The sequence below is a fragment of the Dipodomys merriami genome, unplaced genomic scaffold (assembly GCF_024711535.1).
Source record: "Dipodomys merriami isolate MVZ:Mamm:240054 unplaced genomic scaffold, mDipMer1.0.p SCAF_143, whole genome shotgun sequence".
Taxonomy (NCBI): Eukaryota; Metazoa; Chordata; class Mammalia; order Rodentia; family Heteromyidae; genus Dipodomys; species Dipodomys merriami.
Genome location: NW_027202749.1, coordinates 1,110,455 through 1,130,184, shown reverse-complemented (window position 1 = coordinate 1,130,184; position 19,730 = coordinate 1,110,455). Strand labels below are relative to the sequence as shown.

Here is a 19,730-nt window from a genome sequence, read left to right as displayed (position 1 = left end):
GGATCCCCCTGAGGGCAGCCCCCTGGGGTGGGGTTGGACTTGGGGTGGGCTTGTGGCTGCGAAGGCCCCGGGGCTGAGCGGGGAGCTAGACCGCTTTCCCTTTGCTTGACTCCACTTGGAAGGAAAGCATAAGCATTTCTTTAAACGAGAACTCTTGCTGCCCAGCACTCAATAATTGCCAAGATTTTGCTGGCTTTTCTGGCCAGCGGCTGAGGGGTGGAAGTGCTCTTGGAATTCACACCTCGGAGGTGGGGGAGGTCAAGACAATCCCATATAGAAAGGTTAAAAAAAGGCCTTTAAAGTTTTTTTTTTAATAAAAAAATACTCATACACAGTTTTCCAAACACAACTTTCCACTTTAAATGCTATTTTCCCCAACTGGTAACTCTCAACTCTATACTTTAGCATATCCCCCCCTCCCCCCAAAAGAATGAACTTCAAGTTTTAAAGTCTAACATCAAACGTGGCGATAGCACCCAGCATTCCTAAGAGGAGCCTGACCTCGGGGCGTATGACGTTTAGACACTGACAGGCACGTTTAAATGTAAATTTAATTTGACAGGGCATTCCACAGCTCAACGGTGTGGTGAGACGGATGCCCACGGACACAGCTCTTACGCTACTAAAACAGTCAACTACACTTCTCACCAACGGAGATATTTGGCAACTGACAGTTGTGTTAATTTTAATTCAAACAGGCTTATCTTTCATTCTTGAAAATAAGGTAGTTCTGGAAGATGGGCACTTCACATGTCGTGCTTCGGATGTCAAGATAAATACTTTGAGGGCATTGGAAGCGCTAACCTGAGTGTGCCAGGAAGCCCTGGGCAGCAACGCTGGGAAGGGTGGGAGCCTAGGCCCTTAACCCCTTTCATCCCATAAGTGACCACATTTACAACTGACCACTTGGTCCCATCCCTGTGGACAGGTACAGGCCCATGGCGGGGGGGGGGGGGGGAGAGGAGGGAGGTGGAGGCATTGGGCAGTTTTGTTTTGCTTCACATTAGTGACAAAGCATGGAATTGGATGGTCAAAATCATCAAATCCTCACAACTCGTCTCCCTCAGAACACTGGCCTCACCCATGGCCGGGTGTGGCCACAAGCTGGTCCTCCCCACAGGAAAGGCCTTGTTTTTCTTGGACTTAGGAACTGATCTAAGTTCTTAAAGTTAGTGTTATTTGCTCAATAATAGGACTTGCAAAGGAAAAAAAAAATGTTTGCAGTATCTCAGGAAGATAAAATAATTTGGAATAGCAAAATGACTCAATTATAAGATTTTACCACAGTCAGATACAAAAATAAGTTAATCTGCTCCCCAAAGTGCACTGTAGAGCCAATCCTGGTGTCTGACACGGACGCCACACTATGTGTGGGAAAGGCCCTTTTGGACGGGTGACAGTGGCCTGCCTTCCAGGTTCAGTGGCGTGAGGCGTAGACGTGTATGAACCAGTCAGTGTTCTCTGAGAATGCTCAGCAGAGGTGGGTCTAAACAGCAAGCCATCTCGCAGCTGCTCTGGACAGGCCAAGCGCAGGCCCGCGGAACTCCGGAGGTGGGAAGGCTGGGGAAGGTACTTTTTCTTTTGGGCCTTTGTATGGTTATGTTTGTGAGGCACTGTGCCTGGCGAAGGGACAATGACCAGTTAGTGGGCTCGTGGTGAGTGCTAGCGGAGGCCTGGGCCTGCAGGTCCTCCTCTGACACGAGGGGTCAGTCCTGGTCCAAAGGCAGAGTGCATTTGCACAAGACGGGAGGGCAGCAGGGAGCCGTGTCAGGAGACCTGGTATCCAAAAACACTGCTGAGCTTTTCTGCCACCTACGCTCTGACAGCAGACCTGCGGCCTGTGCCTCCCCTCCCCCTCCCTCGCTGTTGTGAGCATCTGAGCACCGAGGGTCAGACAGAAGAGCCCTAGAAGATCGGAATCTCTTCTAATGACTACTTGGTACTTCTTGGATCTCTTTGGGGTGGGTGGGCCTTTCAATTAGAAATAGTTGACAACTCACGGACAAACAGTTCCCAGACCTGGCCTCTGAGCTGGCTGGTGCTGGGCTTCGCACTGCAGACAGCGGCGGACGCCGCGGGGGAAGGCCCGCGGGGCTGCACCCGCATCCTCGTGGCCCTGTGGTCTCAGCCTGGGCACTGCCCCCTGCACAGCCCATGTGAACACACCAGCAAGTGTGCTTTCCTGGGGATTTATGAAACATTGAGAAGGACAGCCAAAACCTGGTAAAGTCAAATGAAAAAAAAAAAAAATGCTTTTTTTCCAAATTCTGGTAGGAACTGGAGAGTTGAGAGGACAGGCCTGGGAAGGCCAGGTCGGGGCTAGCCGACGGCTCAACGTGGCTTTTAGGTCAAGGGACAGGAGGAAAGGCTGCAGCCTGCTCCCGCACTCGGGGCCAGCCTCTCACAGGCCTGGAAAAGACGCATCTTGAGGAAAAATTCACATTCGTTCAAAACCGCAAAGGAATGCTGTGGAATCTGGTTTGCCAGGTGTCCCGGGGCGGGATCCCGGGCTGAGGCAGCGCTGGGGCAGCAGCCAAACAACGTCAGGACAGAGGCTAAGTGGCTTTTAGAAGATCTATCCTACACATTTCAGTGAGATACACGTGTTCACATGCCCATTTGTCTTCAACTGCAACCTAAGAATCGGAGCGGGGGAGGGAGGCTGGACATCCTGGAGATGCGAGCACAGCGGTAATGCTGTGCTGTAAGGCCTTTTGTCCCAGGGGGCTGAGCGGGGGCGCGGCTCAGCGGGCATCAGTGCAGACGCAGCATGGCTGCGGGATGGCTCAGTGGTGGAGGCACTCCCTCCCTCGGAGGCCTGGGCAGGCCACAGCTCTATGAGCCGAGCCAGGTGGTCGGGCCGGCCAGGGCCACACTCCTCTCCCCTCCAGGCAGGACTGGCCGACCCACACTGCCCCTGATCTGACCACGCCGCCACCTGGCGCTATTTGCCTTCTGTGACCCTCCGCCAACACCTCCTCCTCCTCCTCTTCCCCTTGGACTTCACGGGTTCTGGGAAGGGTTTCTCAGTCTTGGCACTTCTCACCGACTCTGCCCCCAAGTCATGCTCACAGCAGTAGGACTGCCCGTCCTGGGTGGCCCGGAAAGCCGTCCCGTCATGATGCTCCTTACAGAAGGAGTTGGGGCACAGGTGGCAGAAGGAGGTAGAGGGTTTGCCACACACGTCACAGTGGTGCCAGGGACATTCCCACTTTCCTGCAAGGAAACGCACCATCAGCACGCGGGAGGGACAGGTGCGGCCTCAGCACCTGAGAGGGAATGCGGGCGGGCAGCACGGGTGCGGAGGATGGCGCCCCGCTCTCGAGCATGCTCCTCTACTGAGTTACACCACAGCCCTTTGGCTTCTTAGGAAAGATGAACTTTCTGTGTGTGAATGTGCTGGGCCTGGGGTTTGAACTCTGGGCCTGGGCGCTGTCCCTCAGCTCTTCAGCTCAAGGCTAGTGCTCTACCACTTGAGCCACAGTGCCACTTCCAGCTTTTTCTGCTATGTGGTGCTGAGGAATTGAACCCAGGGCCTCATGCATGCAAGGCAAGCGCTTTACCACTGAGCCACCTTCCCAGCCCCCTGTCCCTGAACTTTTATGCTCAAGGCCAGCACTCTACCACTTGAGCCGCTGTTCCACTTCTCACTTTCTGGTGGTTAGTTGGAGATTAGGGTTTCCACCTCTCCTGCCCTGGCTGGCTTTCAACAGACCCTAACCTCTCAGTCTCCTCCGTAGCTAGGATTACAGTCTTGAACTACTGATGCCCAGCTTAAAGGGTGAACTTTCTATGTAGCCTAAATTGTCCTGAGCTTGTACTCTTGCTGCCTCGACCTCCTGGACAGCTGAGACACAGGTCCACCAACATGCCTAGGTGAAAAGGATTTTTGGCTCCAATCAACACCAATTAACACAAGACACCATTTTTCATTCAACTGCCAAAGAAAAGCTAATGATTGGTGCTCGAGGGCTGTGTGGTCACACATTTGCGTGTGTGCGTGCGTGCAATTTAAACTCAGGCCTCTTCTGATATTTCCACTCAATTCTGCTACTTGAGCTATGCCTCTCTTCTGGTGTTTTGCTGGTTAAAGATGCATCTCTGAGATCAGTTTAGCTACTCTGGTTTGAAGATTCTTAGATATCAGCTGCTGAGCAGTTAAGATTACAAGTGTGAACCCCAGTGTTTGGTGAAGAAGAAAAATTATGAGTTCCTCACTCATCCCCCCAAAACAAGAAGTGATAAAAAAAAGACACACACACTATCTATCTATCTATCTATCTATCTATCTATCTATCTATCTATCGTGTCTATGTAGTTTATATATATATATATATATATGTGTGTGTGTGTATGTATGTATATATAATATATATATCTGTGTAATACTTCTTCTGAAATTGTGACTTTTCACCCTGAGGGTGTTATCTCTGAACTATGTAGGGCTGACAACAACAGAGCCGACTCCTGCCATCCGCTTCTCTGTTACACACCGCACCCTGACCTGACCTCATCTCTGGGGACAGCACCCACTCAGCCTGGACAAAGCCTCAGGGACCGTTTGGATGTGTGAGCAGTCTGCGCCACACCCGACTCCGCCCACCCGTCCCGAGTGTGCGCAGACTGCCCTGCGAGTGCCCTTTTCAGGAGTGGCTTGCCGGCCAGGCCTGGGCTCCCAGCAGGCTTCCTCAGCTAGAAACACCGACCACCCCAACTCTCAGACAGGGTCCAACCCGCACAGGCCCCGCAGGAGGGGCAGCCAGGCAGGGCTCCGGCCTCAGCACCTACCGAAGGGCCGCTTGCCCAGGCCCAAGCAGGACAGGTGGTAGGCCTTGGTGCAGGACTTGCGGTCACACAGCACCAGCTGGCCCCCGTCGCCACAGCGGAAGCACTCGTCCTCAGACCGCCTCTTCCCTTCCCCCTTGGCTCTGCGCCTCCTGCTTTTCTTCTTGGCCTTTTTGCCCTTTTCCTCTGAAGAGAGCGGCGCTGATGTCTAAAGTTAAGAATTAGGTGCAGTTCAATAAAACACAAACTTGGAGCCAGAGGTCTAAGGAAAGCGGCAGCTGCTGCCTTCAGCGCCCCCCGGGCCCCAGCCCCCCAGAGGCCCCCCAGCGCCCCGCCCCCCACTGCAGCAGCAGTCCCCCGGGAGGACACTGCTGGCGAGCGGCAGGTGCGGGGCTGTGAATGTGGGGTGCACAGAGAACGGTGCCATGGCCCTACCTTTGGTCTGTCCCCCAGGAACCCACTACAGTTGGAGGCTCCACACCGGCAGACCGTCTTTTCATTGCCCAAACAGTCAAGATTGTAATTAAAAGTCAGCTCTGTCCCTGGAAGAGAAGACGGCACCACGCTGGGAACTCTGCTCCTCGAGGCTCGCTGGCTCACGTCTGTCTCCAGGCGGAGATAGATGTCCCTGGATTCACGTCCGCATCACGTGCCACCCGCCGCCCCGAGCCCGCAGCGTGCCCGCAGCCCTGCCCATGCTGTGCCGGAGCCCCGGCGCTCCGGGACTGTACCTGCGGGAATGTCGCACACAGCAAACAGGCCCACGCGCGTGTCCCCGTTCACAGTCCACTTGAGGGTCTCACAGTTGGGCTGGCAGCTGTGGTTCATGAATCGAGAATAGTTCCCCTTGGGGCCAGCATCGATGATGCGATCCTGCAGGGGAAAGTCAAATGAAGTTCGCAGACCCAGCACCCTTCCGGGACCTCTGCCCCACATGTCACTGTACTGAAAACCCAGGGCACCCACGTCTGCTCAGGCAGGACACCCCAAGCCAGTCCTGATTCTCTTGCCCAAGGAGAGCAGGTCAACACCACATGGAGAGGATCAGGCCCTGGTGAGCAGTGAGCCAGCACCCCACACCATCAGTGCCCCCCAAAACAAGCGTGAGCTGGGATCCCACACCATTTGCATCCCAAATGCAAAAACAGTGAGCCAGGCACAGGGCATAACCCAGGAATGGGTGTTGCGGGAAGCTGGAGGCTGCACAGGCAGACCAAACTAGTTGCTGAGGGCAAGGTGAGGCAGGCAGGGGACACAGGGAGGACGTTCCTATCCTCCACGTGTGGCAGAAGTGCAAACTGAGATGCTAATGGGCTCTGACGTCACTTCCGTCACACGGACCACAACACTGCCGAGATGGAAAGATGAACTGGCTGAAGGAAATGGTGTTAAAAAAAAAAGTCAAATACAGGCACATGGTGGCCGGAGCCAACACCGAAAGCCAAGCATGAAGAGGAAGTGACGCCCGCCTGTGGTGGCCGGGCCGGGGAGCCGCATCCTGTCCAGAAGGCGGTGGGCAGACGGGGAAGACGCCTCATGCACAACGCGTCACCGGGGTGTCAGGCATGAGCAAGGCAGACTCTGAGTGCGGGCACCCAGACCCTCACAAGTGGTGTGTTGTGGGTGCCCAGCACTGGGCCCGAAAGCCACGGCAGGAAGGCTATGCACACGCCACCCGCTATAGGCACCGGCCCTGCATACCTCCTAGGAGACCTGCCACAATCTACCCTGAAAAAGAAAGCAAGGCTTGGTATGATGCACTGTCGGTCATCCGGCTAGCCAGGAGACTGGGGTGGAACAACTGGGTGAGCCCTGGCGTTTGAGTCCTGCCTGGGCAACGCTGTGAGACCTCCGGAACCACGAAAAACTAGGTCAGGCGTAATGGGTGCACGGGTAATCCCACTTACGGGGAGGCAGAGACGGGAGGACCACTGTTCCGTAAAAGCAAGGTTGCACCTGAAAATAAACTAAAACAGAAAGGGCCGGGCGCCGGCGGCTCCCGCCTATCATCCTAGCCACTCAGGAGGCTGAGTTCCGGGGATCGCAGTTCAAAGCCAGCCCGGGCAGGAAAGTCCGTGAGACTCCTATCTCCAATAAACCCCCAGAAAACTGGAAGTGGCGCTGTGGCTCAAGCGGTAGCGTGCTGGCCTTGAGGTGAAGAGCTGAAGGACAGCGCCCAGGCCCCGAGTTCAAGCCCCATGACCACAATAACAACAAAACGGGGCAGGCACCTGGCTCCAATGGCATGGCACCTACCTAGCAAGCACAAAACCCTATGAGTTTAAACAGTGTGGGGATTGCAGTTGGGGATTAAACCCGGGGCCTTGTGCCCCACTCCAGGCCTTCTTCGTTCTGACAGGTGGAAGACACTCCGTGACTTCATGACACAGACTGCTGGTACTTTCCTACCACTTGTGCTATACCACAAATTACTCCCTATGTGTACCCCAAAGTGTAAACCCATCTTAAAATGCATTAACCACCTAAATGATGTAGAAAACAAAAATGTGGAGTTACAAAATTGCAGTAATACTAGGTTTTATAGTCAAAAAGTGTTTTACATTATCTGAAGTTAATAGAAAACAAAAAGATCAAAGTTACGAATCCCTGTTAGCTTTTGACTGTTGCACATGCTTTTATTTACTGTCTAGCGCATCGTTCTCTTATTTTTTGGTGGTGCTGGGATTTTGAACTCGGGATCTCTGACTTGAGCCGCATGCAGGCTCCTCTGCTTCATCTTTAGATAGTCTTGCTTCAGCTGTGATTGCAGACATGCACCCTTCCCCCCACTCCCCGCCCCCTCACCCTGGCTTGTTTGTTGAGATGGAATCAACTTTTTATGCCCAGGCCGGTCCTGAACTTATTTTTCCAATCTCTCCCTCCCAAGTAGCAGAGGTGACAGCTGTGAGCCCCACACTTGGCTGTCTTTGAGCATCTGGCTAGAGATCTGACACCAGGTCTGTTTTAGACAGCAGCTTCTGTTGGTTTATTGTATTCCTGAATAGTTTCCTGTTTCTTTCTAGGATTAATGATCTTTTGGTGGGAAATGGACATGACAACACGGCAGCTCTAGAAATCAATTACCCTCCCTTCCCTGGGTCTGCAGGGTTTTGTTGTTGTTGGTGGTGGTTGTGGGGCTTGAACTCTGGGCCTGGGCACTGTTCCTGCGCTCCTCAGCTGAAGGTAGGCGCTCCACTGCTTGAGCCACAGACCACTTCTGGTTTTCGGTGGTTTACTGCAGGTAAGAGTCTTATGAACTTTTCTGCCCGGGCTGGCTTTGAACCTCAATCCTCGTATCTCAGCCTCCTGATTAGCTAGGATTACAGGCGTGAGCCACCAATGCCCAGCTAAGGGTCTGCAGTTTTGTTACTGTCTTTTCCTGGTCTGTTTATTATTTTCGGCTGCTCTGTTCACTGTTCTTGTGGGCTGTCTCTGAAGTGTGAACCTAAGGTCGTCTTCTACTCTCTCCTGAGCCTGTGCTGTTCTTGGGGTAAGCAGGTCACTCTCTAGCATTCCTCCTTATGAGCAGCTGCCAAAGAAGTGGGGCTGGAGGTGGTGGGGCGGAGCGTGCGCCTCCCCTGGAAGTGGCCTGCGCCCCAGAACCTCACCTGGTTCACCGCCAGCCAGCGTGCCGTCTCCACAACAGCCTCTGGGGCCTGTGTGTGCCAGGGGGCCTTTTGGGGGAGGGGTTGTAAACAGGGGGGCCTTTTGGGGGAGGGGTTGTAAACAGGGGGGCCTTTTGGGGGAGGGGTTGTAAACAGGGGGGCCTTTTGGGGGAGGGGTTGTAAACAGGGGGGACCTAGGGAGGGCTAATTTTTACCTTTGTTCTTGTTTTTTTGCTAGCTGTGGGGCCTGAACTCTGGGCCTGGGCGCTGTCCCTCAGCTCTTCAGCTCAAGGCCAGCACGCTACCACTGAGCCACCTTCCCAGCCCCTTTGTTCTGTTTTTATATGACCTGTATGTTCTTTAACACCTCTTACATCCCCTGGGCTTTATTTCTGCTTCACTCAGATAGCCAGGCAAATCACTATGTCACTGAACAACCCAGTTAGTGTTTTAAACAAGGCGAACCCCAGGTTAGGCTGACTTGGCTTTTGTTGTTCCATTCTGTTCTGTTCTAGGTGCTGCTGGGACTCAGAGCTTAGTGTGTGCTGAGAGGCATTCTATCACCTGAGCCACGCGCCTTTGCGTTGGGTTATTGTCAAAATAGACTCTTGTTCATGTCCTGGGTGACCTGTGACCCTCCTGCTTGTGCCTCCCTGGCTCACTGGGACCGGACACTGTCTTGCTCTGTACCTGGGGTAACTAACAGGCGTGGGCCGCCATGTGTGAGTGTCTTGAACATCCTTTTTGCCCGGACTGGCCTTCAATCATGTGATGGTCTGATCCTCTCCCTCCAAAGCAGCTAGGATTACAAGCTTGAGCCACTGCACCTGACTGTGGCTTCACATTTCTTAACATACACAGGCAGCTGACCCCAGGTAAACATGTGAGACCCAATATGAAAAATAAGAATAAAAAAGGGGAATGGGGCATGGTGTGGGTGGTAGAGAGCCTGCCTACAAGTATGAATAGATAGAAGAAAAAAACCTAGGCTCCAGACAACTCTACCACATAGCTAAGAAAGTGTGAAATGTAGCCGGGCACCGGTGGCTCACACCTGTAATCCTAGCTACTGAGGAGGTTAAGATCTGAGGATTGTGGTTCAAAGCCAGCCTGGACAGGAAATTCCATGAGACTCTTATCTCCAATAAACCACTAGAAAACCGGAAGTGGTGCTGTGGCTCAAGCGGTAGAGTGCTTGCCTTGAGCTGAAGAGCTGAGGGACAGTGCCCAGGCCCAGAGTTCAAGCCCCACGACCAAGCAAAAAAAAAAAAAAAAAAAGTGTGTGAAATGTTTCGACATGCACACTTCTCAACTTCTCATTTCTCCCTGGTGACCTCAGTGACAGCTTGCACTTTGAGGGGCGTACAGAGCACTCACGATGGTCTCTGCTCAAAGGCAGGTGACAACAAAAGACACCTACGCTCAGATGCTTGAGAAAAAGACAGGAGCTAAGAATATCAGCACAGTGCAGGGTCGTGCAGACGTTACCTTGTCTATGGTGAGCATGTAGAAGTGCGTGATGTCATTCTCATGTGCGTACTTGATCCTCGCCATGCATTCCTCCTCGTCAATAAGCTCACCGACATACTCGTTAACAAACTCTCCCTGTCGATCAGAAAGACCGTGAGGAAGACACAGGTCAGGAGGGCCAGTTCTCAATATCAGGCTCTAGGACATGGCACCCACCACAATCTCTCAGGTGTGGGGCCTACAAAGTCCTTACCAACCAGAGTGACTCCACGTAGTCCATAGCCTGGAATATCCCAGGGGCCTGTTGCTACAGTCCTGTCTCTTGGGCACATCTGAGAGCCACATGTACATGGAGTCATGTGTCAGGAGGCAGTCTGCTGGGGAGGACCTTTACAGGGGATCTCTGGAAAGGGAGCTTTGGGGTCAGCAGGGATAGTCTGGGTCGAGGCTTGTGGGGAAGGCTCTGGGTAGCGGGTGCCATGGCTGAGACGGGCACGCTGGCAATGCTACCTTTGTGCTGGAACACCCCTATCGGGGGCCTTGGACTGAAACCACCTCCCCTGGCCAGGCTGTGCCAAGACCAGTCCTTCATTATCTCTGCATACAGGATGTACTCGTAAATTTAACTGGGGACCAAGGTGAAATGTCAGCAGTCTAAGCCAGGCGCCAGTGGCTCACACCTCTAATCCTAGCTACTCAGGAGGCTATGATCTAAGGATCGCCGTTTGAAGCCAGCCCAGCAACAAAGTCCAGGAGACTCTTATCTTCAATGAACCACCAAAAAGCTGGAAATGGAGCTGTGGTTTAAATGGTACAATACCAGCCTTGAGAAAAAAAAAGCTCAGGGACAGTGCTTAGGCCGAGTTCAAACCCCCTTACTGTCCCCCCCCCTCCCTCCGCAAAAAAAAGTAGTTTAGTGTTGCTAATGACCCCATCCTAGAGCTGCTCTGGCCAACTCAGAAGCCCCTGAGCCCCTGACTGCCATTTGCAGGAAAGCAGTCACTACGCACACCACTTCACAAGAGCAAACACTGTAAGGCATGCTTCAAAAGGGTTTATGATGAAGACTGAGAAGGTAGCTTAGTGGTAGAGTGCTTGTCTAGCACTCAAGAAGCCCTGGGTTCGGTTCCTCAGTACCACATACACAGAAAAAGCCAGAAGTGGTGCTGTGGCTCAAGTGGCAGAGTGCTAGCCTTGAGCAAAAGAAGACCAGGCACAGTGCCCAGGCCTGAGTTCAAGCTCCAGGGGGAAAAAAAAAGGTTTATGAGCATTAACTGATATCACTTATTTAACAATCTGCCATATTCAATTACAATAATTCAGTCTAAGAAACAATTTTAAAATACCATTCTTACACAAGTGCAAGAAACAGCAGACAGGCGGATCTAAGCGGCCCAGAGCCTTCCCTTCTTACGAGTGGGAGAAGGGCAGGGCACACACCTTTCTGATGTCCCTCTTGGCCACCAGGCCCCAGCCTTTGCCGTCCGTCTTGATGATCTTGGTCTCGGGGTACTGGCGTTTGGTGAAGCACTGGTTCTGGCAGTGCTCCCCGGCAGGGCACACCTGCGGGTGGCACTCGAACATCAGCATCCTGTTCAGACACTCGGAGTCGGAGCCGCAGGGATTCTCGTCTGTGGGCTTACAGTTGCACTTGGGGATCTCAGAAATGTCGGCCGTGTAGATCTGGGCTTTCCCATAAGGCTTATTCACCTGCAGGAGACAAAGCCAGCCACCTTGGCCTACGAGAGCGGGCTTCCGGGCTCCCATACAAGCCCTACTGCTCACCCCTCCCGACCTTCTCCTAGCAGGAGCTGGCAGCCCAACGGGCCACGCGCCCCCAGTCCCCACCAAACCCACACAAGGCTCCCGCGCCCGCCCAGCAAGCCTCGGCTGGGAGTTTTGCAAGGTGGGGCTGGTGTGGGAAACACCCATGGCAGCACCCTCTCCACCACCTCATCCCATCTGAACGTCTGACGTTTAGCCGGCCAGCATGGTGTAAGATGGAAAGGGAAAGCCAGGCACTGGTGGCTCACACCTGTAATCCTAGCTACTCAGAAGGCTGAGACCTGAGCATCACAGTTTGAAGTCAGCCTGGCCAGAAAAATCCATGAGACTATAATCTCCCACCAACCACCCACATCCTCCGCTGGCCTCGGGGCCCTGGGCCGCTTCACTAGCCGCAGCCGTCAGGACTCACGTCTCAGGGTCCCCACTCACACAGCTGTGCTGGCCGAGGTCGGCCTCTTCCCTGGGCCTGTCTCTGAGCCTGTGGCCTGGGTGGACGGCTTACCCCGAGCCCAGTGCCCTGGCGTCAGACAGCCATTCTTTCCCTTCTCTGGCGATCAGGCTGAATCTCACTGTAAGGCAAAACTGCGCACGGCAGTCTTCCTGTGCTCACTGTAACCACACCTGCGGCTGACCCACGGCGTCCTGTGTCACCAGTGGTCCACGCTGGGCCACAGCTCACAGCCACACCCTGGGCGTGAAGAGTCTGGAGCCTCCCACACACAGGGAGGCACAGACACCCGCACAGACCACACATGCGCGTGGGCATACCACCTTAATGTGCTTGTACGGGGGAGGTCTGCGCTCGCTCTCCTGCGTCTCCCGGGCTTCCCGCTGAAGTTTGACTTCCCGGAAACGCGCTTCAGCTTCTTGCAGCGCTGAAAGGTCAGTAAAGATTTTAGTAAATAAAAACACATACCTTCGAAGTTCTGTATTTTAATGACATAGGCTAACATTCACTGCTGAGCGCAGTGTCCACAAAACTGAAGGCTACAGAACCCTGGTAGGTATGGTAGTTGTGTTAAACATGGTAAATGGCTCTGACACAACAGCTCCAAGACATCCCGGTACTGGCAGCCCGAGTGCCTGGTGCGCAGCTCACACGGGCTGGGTCCAAGGGAGGAGGCCCGGGGACGGCTCCCATCGGGCAGCTGGGGCCCTATGCTAAGGCAGAAAGCAGATCTGCAGAGGAGGGGCGCCAGCTGAGCTGAGCCAGCCAGAGCAGACTGGCAGGTAAGCTGGGACAGGGCCGGGGCCTCTGCAAGGCACAGGAGCCCACCTCCCCAGAGGAGCGCACGCCTAGCTTACTAGGCCACCTCTCCCGTTAAAGATTCTCAAGAATCTTCTGACAACTCCCTGTTGTCATCCGACTCCAGGCCTCCTCCCACCCTCTACGTGCTGACCGCTTGCCACAGCACACGCCGTCGGCGGGCGGAGGCCCAGCACTGGCTCTCCTGGCACAAGTCCCACCAGCACTGGGACATCTCCCTCCTGCCTCTTCTTCCTCCCTCCACCCGCAGCGACTCCCAACTCCTGGGCAACGGCCACACCCAGTGCTGTCTCCTTCCTGCCGACTTCTAGCCTGGCCTGGCTGTGGACGCCAGAGCCAGACAGAGCACCTCACGTCTGGACAGGCCCACCTGACACTGTGACAGGCACCCAGGTCCTCGCCCTGTGTGCTGGAGGGTGAAGTGGCCACTGAGAGCCACAGCACCATGGGAGATTTCTCTCCAGACCAGCCTCAGGCTGACCTGACACAGGCAGCTACAGGAAACACCTGTTGTTAAGGCTGGAAACAGTGTCTTAAAAACGTCAGCTGGGCACCGGTGGCTCACGCCTGTCATCCAAGCTACTCAGGAGGCTGAGATCTGAGGATCGTGGTTCAAAGCCAGCCCTGGCAGGAAAGTCCATAAAACTCTTATCTCCAACAAAAACCACCAGAAAACCAGAAGTGGCGCTGTAGCTCAAGTGGTAGAATGCTAGCCTTGAGCTGAAGAGCTGAGGGACAGCACCCGGGCCCAGAGTTCAAGACCCATGACTGACCAAAAAAAACCCAAAAAAACAAAAAACTTCAATGTCGGGCACAAGTGGCTCACGCATGTAATCCTAGTTACTCAGGAGACTGAGATCTGAGGATTGTGGTTCAAAGCCAGCCCGAGCAGGAAAAGTCCACGAGATTCTTTATCTCCAATAAACCACCAGAAAGCCGGAAGTGGCGCTGTGGCTCAAGCGGTAAGAGTGCTCGCCTTGAGCTGAAGAGCGGAGGGACAGCGTCCAGGCCCAGAGTTCAAGCCCCACGACCGACAAAAAAAAAGAAAAAAGAAAAAGAAAAAGTAAAAAAAAAAACAACAGAGTAGCAACAACAAAACTTCACTGCACCTAAATGAAAGTCGTTACAAATTAATACAGCAAACAGGAATAAAGAATCAGCCTGGAAACCTACTCTCCTTTTCATTCATTTCTCTTGATGCCAGCCAGTACCAGCATTTGAGACTTAGGACCTTGGACTTGCCTGGCACTCTACCTCTTGAGCCACACCTCCAGTCTAGCATTTTTGGAGCATTTTGGTTGGAGACAGAATTTTCTGCCCAGGTTGGCTTCGAGCCTCCTGAGTAGCTAGGTTTCCAGGCCAGAGCCAGGTTTCTCTTTTCTGATCTAAAAGCCTAGCCAGACTACCTAGTCCAGTGTTCTCTATAAAGATCACATCTCTGAATCCAGAACACTTTGTCTAATATTCCCTATAATCGAGTTAGGGATACTCAGGAAGAGGAGAGGAGTGAATGGGGTAAAAAAAGAAAGGAAAAAAGGAGGGCAAGTAACTGTAACTCGACTGTGTGTGAGAGCAGCACAGGGAACAACCAAGTGGATGGTGAGGGAAAGGGGGAGGGGAGGGAGGGGGACTCTGGGTGGGGAGGGACTAGCCAGGAGCTTGTCTAGGCAGGGTGGTGATAAAGACCAATGCCATCCACATAGCCTCTCAGCAGCTATGAGAACAAGGACACCTGTTGGGAACGAGCAAAGGGAAGAGTGCAGAGAGTGTAATAGTGGAGGAAAGTGACTGGAATTCAGCGTCAACACCTGTGGAGACCTAACAACGAGCCCCACCTCACAACTTTAAAAAAACTGAAAAGATCATGTTTCAGAAGAGCAGAAATGAAGATTAACAAAAGCACAGGGGAGCAGGGCTCTGCTCTCGCCGGGAAATCTCCATACCGTTTTTGAAGACTCTTCCAATCCCTCTGACCCCCTGGTAGCGGCTGCCCCGGTCCCCCTCCATGTACGGGAACACTCGAGCCTGATGCGTCCAGTAATAATCTTTAGACCCAAAGAAAAACACAGGGAATTCTCCAATCTCGTGCTTCATGTTCTGAATATTTGGGGGAACATTTTTGGGATGGCAAACTTCTGCCGGCCACCATCTATTATAAATATTAAAAACAGGGTTCACAGACTCTTCAGAGAGAGCGACAATCATTTCAATACTTTAAGTACTATAAAGTGAAACAAACACAGGTGAAGAGAGAAGCCACAGGCGCACAGCGCTCCGTTCCTCCTACCTGTAGTTCCCAAGCTTAACCCAAATGATGTCCTGGAAGTGCAGCTTCTTCCCAGCCCGGCAGTCATTGCAGAACCAGCTGCCGTCGGGCATGTCAATGCTCAGGCAGTCAGGGTGGAAGGCTGCTGGGCAGGCCTCACAGCACAACAGGCTGCCCCCTGCAGAAGGAGCGGCTGGTCAGTGCTGGACACAACAGGTGGGCCCAGGCCCTGTCCACAGCCCGCAGTGACAGACGCCTGGCTGAGACACTGGCGGCGCGGCAGCACCGTCAGCTAACACCAGGCAATGACCCCAACAGTCACAGCTCACAACTGCTGATGTCCGGCCCATCCCGTGGAGGAGACCACCGAGTATGCCCGGTGCATGTGGAGCACGGTGGACACGTGCCACTCTCTCACCTTTGGAGCACACGAAGCACCAGCTCACGTTGACATGGGTGTGGTGCCGCTTGCCCTTCCGGGCGGTGAAGTGGCTAGTGCAGATGATGCTGTTGGAAGCAATCACTGAGCACCCTGCGGCCAGGCAGGCGTCTCCTCCGTGATAGGCAACGGGGCAGCGGACACAGCGCATCATTTTACCTGGAGGCAAAAGCACCCTGAGCTGAGCACTGGTGGCTCAAGCCTGTCATCCTAGCTACTCGGGAGGCTGAGGGCTGAGGATCTCAGTTCAAAGCCAGCCATGGCAGGAAAGTCTGTGAGACTCTTATCTCTAATTAACCACCGGAAAACCAGAAGTGGAGCTGTGGACCAGATAAGAGAGCTAGCCTTGGGCATAAAAGCCCAGGGACAGCGCCCAGGTCCTGAGTTCAAGTTCCAGGACTTACAGCACACAGACACAGACGCATAAAGACCAGACACACCAGACACACACACCAGACACACACACCAGACACACGCACGCACGCACGCACACACACACACACACACACACAGTGCCCTAGCAAGGATCTCATCTGATTTAATTAAGGCTGTTTCCCCAGGGGCTGGGCCCCTGGGTTCCATCCTCATGACTGCAAAACAAAAAAAAGTTTTTCTTACGTATGAAGGGCCCTTAAAGCCCAAACAAAGCAAATCCAAGCAGATGGCTCAAAGAGAGCCCCTCTTTAAAAATCGAATATCCTGAAGATGGTATTTGAGGAGGAAAGAAGAGAACGAAGTGCAGGTCCAGCACCACAGAAAAACTAGTGCCACGTCAGCAGAAAAAAAGACAGGAGCTACTAGTGACAGTCAAGGGACCACAGCCTCTGGCAACAAGGCCACCTCCTGAACCCACACTCCAGTAAGAAAGCCCCCGCCCCCTTCCTGGCACCCTACCTTTTGAAGGCCGAGGGTTGGACGGGTTGGAGGCATGGCAGCTCACGCAGCTGTGCAGCGGACACCGGAAGCCCCGGCTCTCAAACACGGTGAGGGGGTACTGCTTTACACAGGCCTCGTGGTAAAACTTCCCACACTGGGTCACAACACAGCGCTTCACCTCTGTCTTGCTCTCCTTACACACGAAGCATGAGTGAACCCCTAACACAAGGTTAAAGGGGTGGAGAGGAAGATATAAAGAACAAGGATTAAATTGCCACGAGAGGTGAGCGACTGGAGGAGGCGTGCGCGGCGCAGAGGCCGCTGCTGTCTCCGACCTTGGGGACGGCCCAGGTGCTGTTCAGAAAATCCCAGCCTTGGGGCTACCTCTCGGCCTGAGCATCAGCTTCACCGGAGACACAGCAAAGTCACTGCACCGCTGTGGGCCGAGCTGCAGGAGCTTGCAGAGGCTGAGTTCTCTGCACCACAAAACTTCCTTCTCTCCTGGAAGTTGCGGCTAAGTGTGGTGAAGAGGCGCTATGGCACAGGCGCCAGGACACCCGGTGAGGGGCTGCCGGGCACATGGCTCTCCGGCCTGACGTGGTCGCAGGCAGAGCCAGCTAGGAGCAGAGGCCACAGAGGGTGCAGCTCACCCTCCCACTGGGACCCCAGCCCGCAGGGAGGCCTGAGCGCAGGCTGACACATGCCACTCTCCTAGGAGAGCGGTGTCCTCGGAACCCAACAGACACCTACAGTCCCAGCCCTGCCTGTAGGCTCAGGCCAGGCCGCTCAGAGCCAAGGGCATGACTCCACAAGCAGTCTGCCACTCAAGCAGTAAAGCCTACACTTGCTGGACAGGCACCAGGAAAACAGAGGTAATGGCAGAGCCGGCGGGGGCACACGACGCAGGACCCCCAGCCTCCAGAGCCAGGACTTGCCTGAGGCACACTCGCGGCAGGTGAACCTCCCTTCCGGTCTCCGGGGCAGGCCGAGGCAGGAGAGGTGGAAGGCGCCGCAGCACGGGCCCTCGCACAGCAGCAGGCTGCCCGTCTTCTCACACAGCTGTAGGGACCAGAGGGGCCTTGAGCACACCTGGCCGGGCTTCTCCCACCCTCCTGACCACAAGGACCACGCAGCTGTGTCTCACACACAAAACCCCACTCTACTGCACACCAGCAAATGCAGCCACCTGTACTGCCACACCCGGGAGGAGAGGATCAGAGCCAGACAGAGCGTGACAGAGAGGGGCCGGTCCCTCAGCAAGGCCTGGAGCCCTCAAGGTCACCTCCCATGTATTTCAGATCAGTTGAGAATCAAGAAAACCCTCAATGTTGGTTGTGTTGGTTTTTTTTTTTTTTTAAAAAACAGAGACCCACTGTTCCACAGGTGACAGGACCTGAGCTGTGGACCAGTTCTCAAACGTGGACAAGTCAACTTCCACAGGATGTCTGGGCTCTTCTCCCTCCTAGGCTTGGGGAGGGGCTGAGACGGAGGCACAGCGGACGAGCTTGGGGAAGGGACACCCAGGCCACTGTCACCAGGTCTGGGGATGTGATCTAGGCTGTGGCTGGCCTGCTCAGGGTACATGTGAGCAGGGACACCGCACCACCCCAGCACACGTGCCATTACTTCACCCTAGGACGCTGCCTCTGGCCAATCCCTTCCACAACAGGCATGGTGGGTGGGGTGGGAGCTAGGGAAGGGTCGCGTGCTCTGCTGTCCCAGGCACCGGTCACTCTCACCAGCAGATCAGACGCTGCCTGCCCCTCACCTGACACACGTACTCCTTTTTGGCGGTTACTCCTCGTTCAGACTTTTTAGATGACGTGGACACTTCGGTCTGTGTTTCGTCTGCGCTTTCATATGGAGATTCCGAGGGCTCGTCTCCTGGGCTGTCCGAGACCTGGAGATGAAGGAGGTGGACGACAGTTCACTAGCCACAGAAAACAGTGGGTGGTCATGCCCTTTACACACCTGCCCCAGCCCCGGCTCCTGGGGTGGCACTGGGGATGCACACCACCCACTGGCTTTGGTGGGAATAGTCAGCAGAGCTGTGTAGAGAACTCAGAAACGAACCTCAAGTCGACTCAATATTAAGTACACATATGGATATGAGGAATATTCCTCTAAAATGAAGTAACTTATGAAAGCCTGATTTTCTCTACTAGATCAACAAAGGCAGGTTCTGAGATCAACATTCTGGCACTTTCTTAGCCAATCTGTTCAAGTCCAGATACCAAGTGTGCTCTTCTGGAAACGTTTTTCTACACCGGAGCACTGACCCAAGAGTCAGGACAGACATCCAGACTTGCGTAAGGACTGGATGCCTGTGCTCCCTGCCCTGGCCAGCACTGGAGGCTAAGGTGCAGACCGTGAGCAGACCAGTGACTCCAAGGCCACATGACATGGTCTCTTCTCCACTTCAGAGAGCATTAGTTAAGACTCGCACTCAACAAGCAGTAGTGATATTCAAAGGAGTATAACAAAACCTTCTGGCCTAATCCAGGCCTTTAAAAAAAAAACACTAATTTTGGCATTAGGTCAATAAAGATCGTAAACTAAATTTTGGAGATGTAACAGAAGAAAAGTGTAAACTGCCTCTTGTGCACCTCAGTAATCACACTCGATGAGGCATGGATTTGCCATTTGCCGATGCATACAAGGCGAGATCCTGACACTGGGCCACAATGAGAAACAAAGCCAAACCCTACAAAGGAACATGACCGCTCCTGTGCCTCATCCAAGATTTAGCTCACTCTTCTCAAGTCACAAGGAGTGGGAGAAGGAACAATCCTTGGTGTCTGGGGACTCGAGCTCGGAGTTACAGTGGGCTGTCTTTCCAGAGGCTCCCATGGCTCCAGTGGAGTGGGGCAGGCTCCGTGAGCACCGAGTGACGGGGGCTGAGGGACAAGCAGCCTTCTGGGCTGTTCTCTCACCTTGTGCAGGCAGGTGGAAACAGCACGAAGGGTGCCAGAGCAGAACAGTGTCACGAGGAGGCTGACTAGTGGCGACTACAGGGCCCTGCCCACCCTCGACCATCAGCTCCTCCCACCTCAACATCCAGAGAGAGGCCATTTGACATGCTTGGGTTCAGCGCCCAGCCATTACAGATGGGGTCACAGGTGGGGTCGGAGTGCTACTGCATGAAACAGATGGGTACTGGGAGACTGGGGAATCAGGAAGCAGCCAGTGGCCACAAGGGCCTGCTCAGAGAGAAGTGCCCATGGGTGCCCAAAG

At 54.0% G+C, this 19,730-nt stretch overlaps 1 protein-coding gene and 1 non-coding gene across 5 annotated transcripts in view; both read right to left on the bottom strand.

Moving 5' to 3' along the window:
* Nucleotides 1–291: 291 nt before the first annotated feature.
* Nucleotides 292–19,730, bottom strand: part of Nsd2 (nuclear receptor binding SET domain protein 2) — an 86,841-nt gene continuing 67,402 nt past the window's right edge. For 3 of the 4 annotated variants that reach the window (XM_070021680.1, XM_070021683.1, XM_070021682.1), the window contains exons 10-22: nucleotides 18,265–18,396; nucleotides 17,432–17,555; nucleotides 16,515–16,715; nucleotides 15,600–15,779; nucleotides 15,203–15,359; nucleotides 14,859–15,064; nucleotides 12,417–12,523; nucleotides 11,301–11,570; nucleotides 9,879–9,995; nucleotides 5,517–5,658; nucleotides 5,221–5,327; nucleotides 4,789–4,993; nucleotides 292–3,216 (exon numbers count right to left, since the gene is read on the bottom strand). In XM_070021680.1, coding sequence (XP_069877781.1) covers nucleotides 2,945–3,216; nucleotides 4,789–4,993; nucleotides 5,221–5,327; nucleotides 5,517–5,658; nucleotides 9,879–9,995; nucleotides 11,301–11,570; nucleotides 12,417–12,523; nucleotides 14,859–15,064; nucleotides 15,203–15,359; nucleotides 15,600–15,779; nucleotides 16,515–16,715; nucleotides 17,432–17,555; nucleotides 18,265–18,396 — 2,220 coding nt within the window. In that variant the 3' untranslated portion in view covers nucleotides 292–2,944. The remainder of the gene's footprint in view (nucleotides 3,217–4,788; nucleotides 4,994–5,220; nucleotides 5,328–5,516; nucleotides 5,659–9,878; nucleotides 9,996–11,300; nucleotides 11,571–12,416; nucleotides 12,524–14,858; nucleotides 15,065–15,202; nucleotides 15,360–15,599; nucleotides 15,780–16,514; nucleotides 16,716–17,431; nucleotides 17,556–18,264; nucleotides 18,397–19,730) is intronic. The other variant, XM_070021684.1, reaches the window with a different exon arrangement.
* Nucleotides 5,724–5,847, bottom strand: LOC138826557 (small Cajal body-specific RNA 23). The gene has a single exon (XR_011371747.1). It is a non-coding gene; the product is annotated as a small Cajal body-specific RNA 23 (non-coding RNA).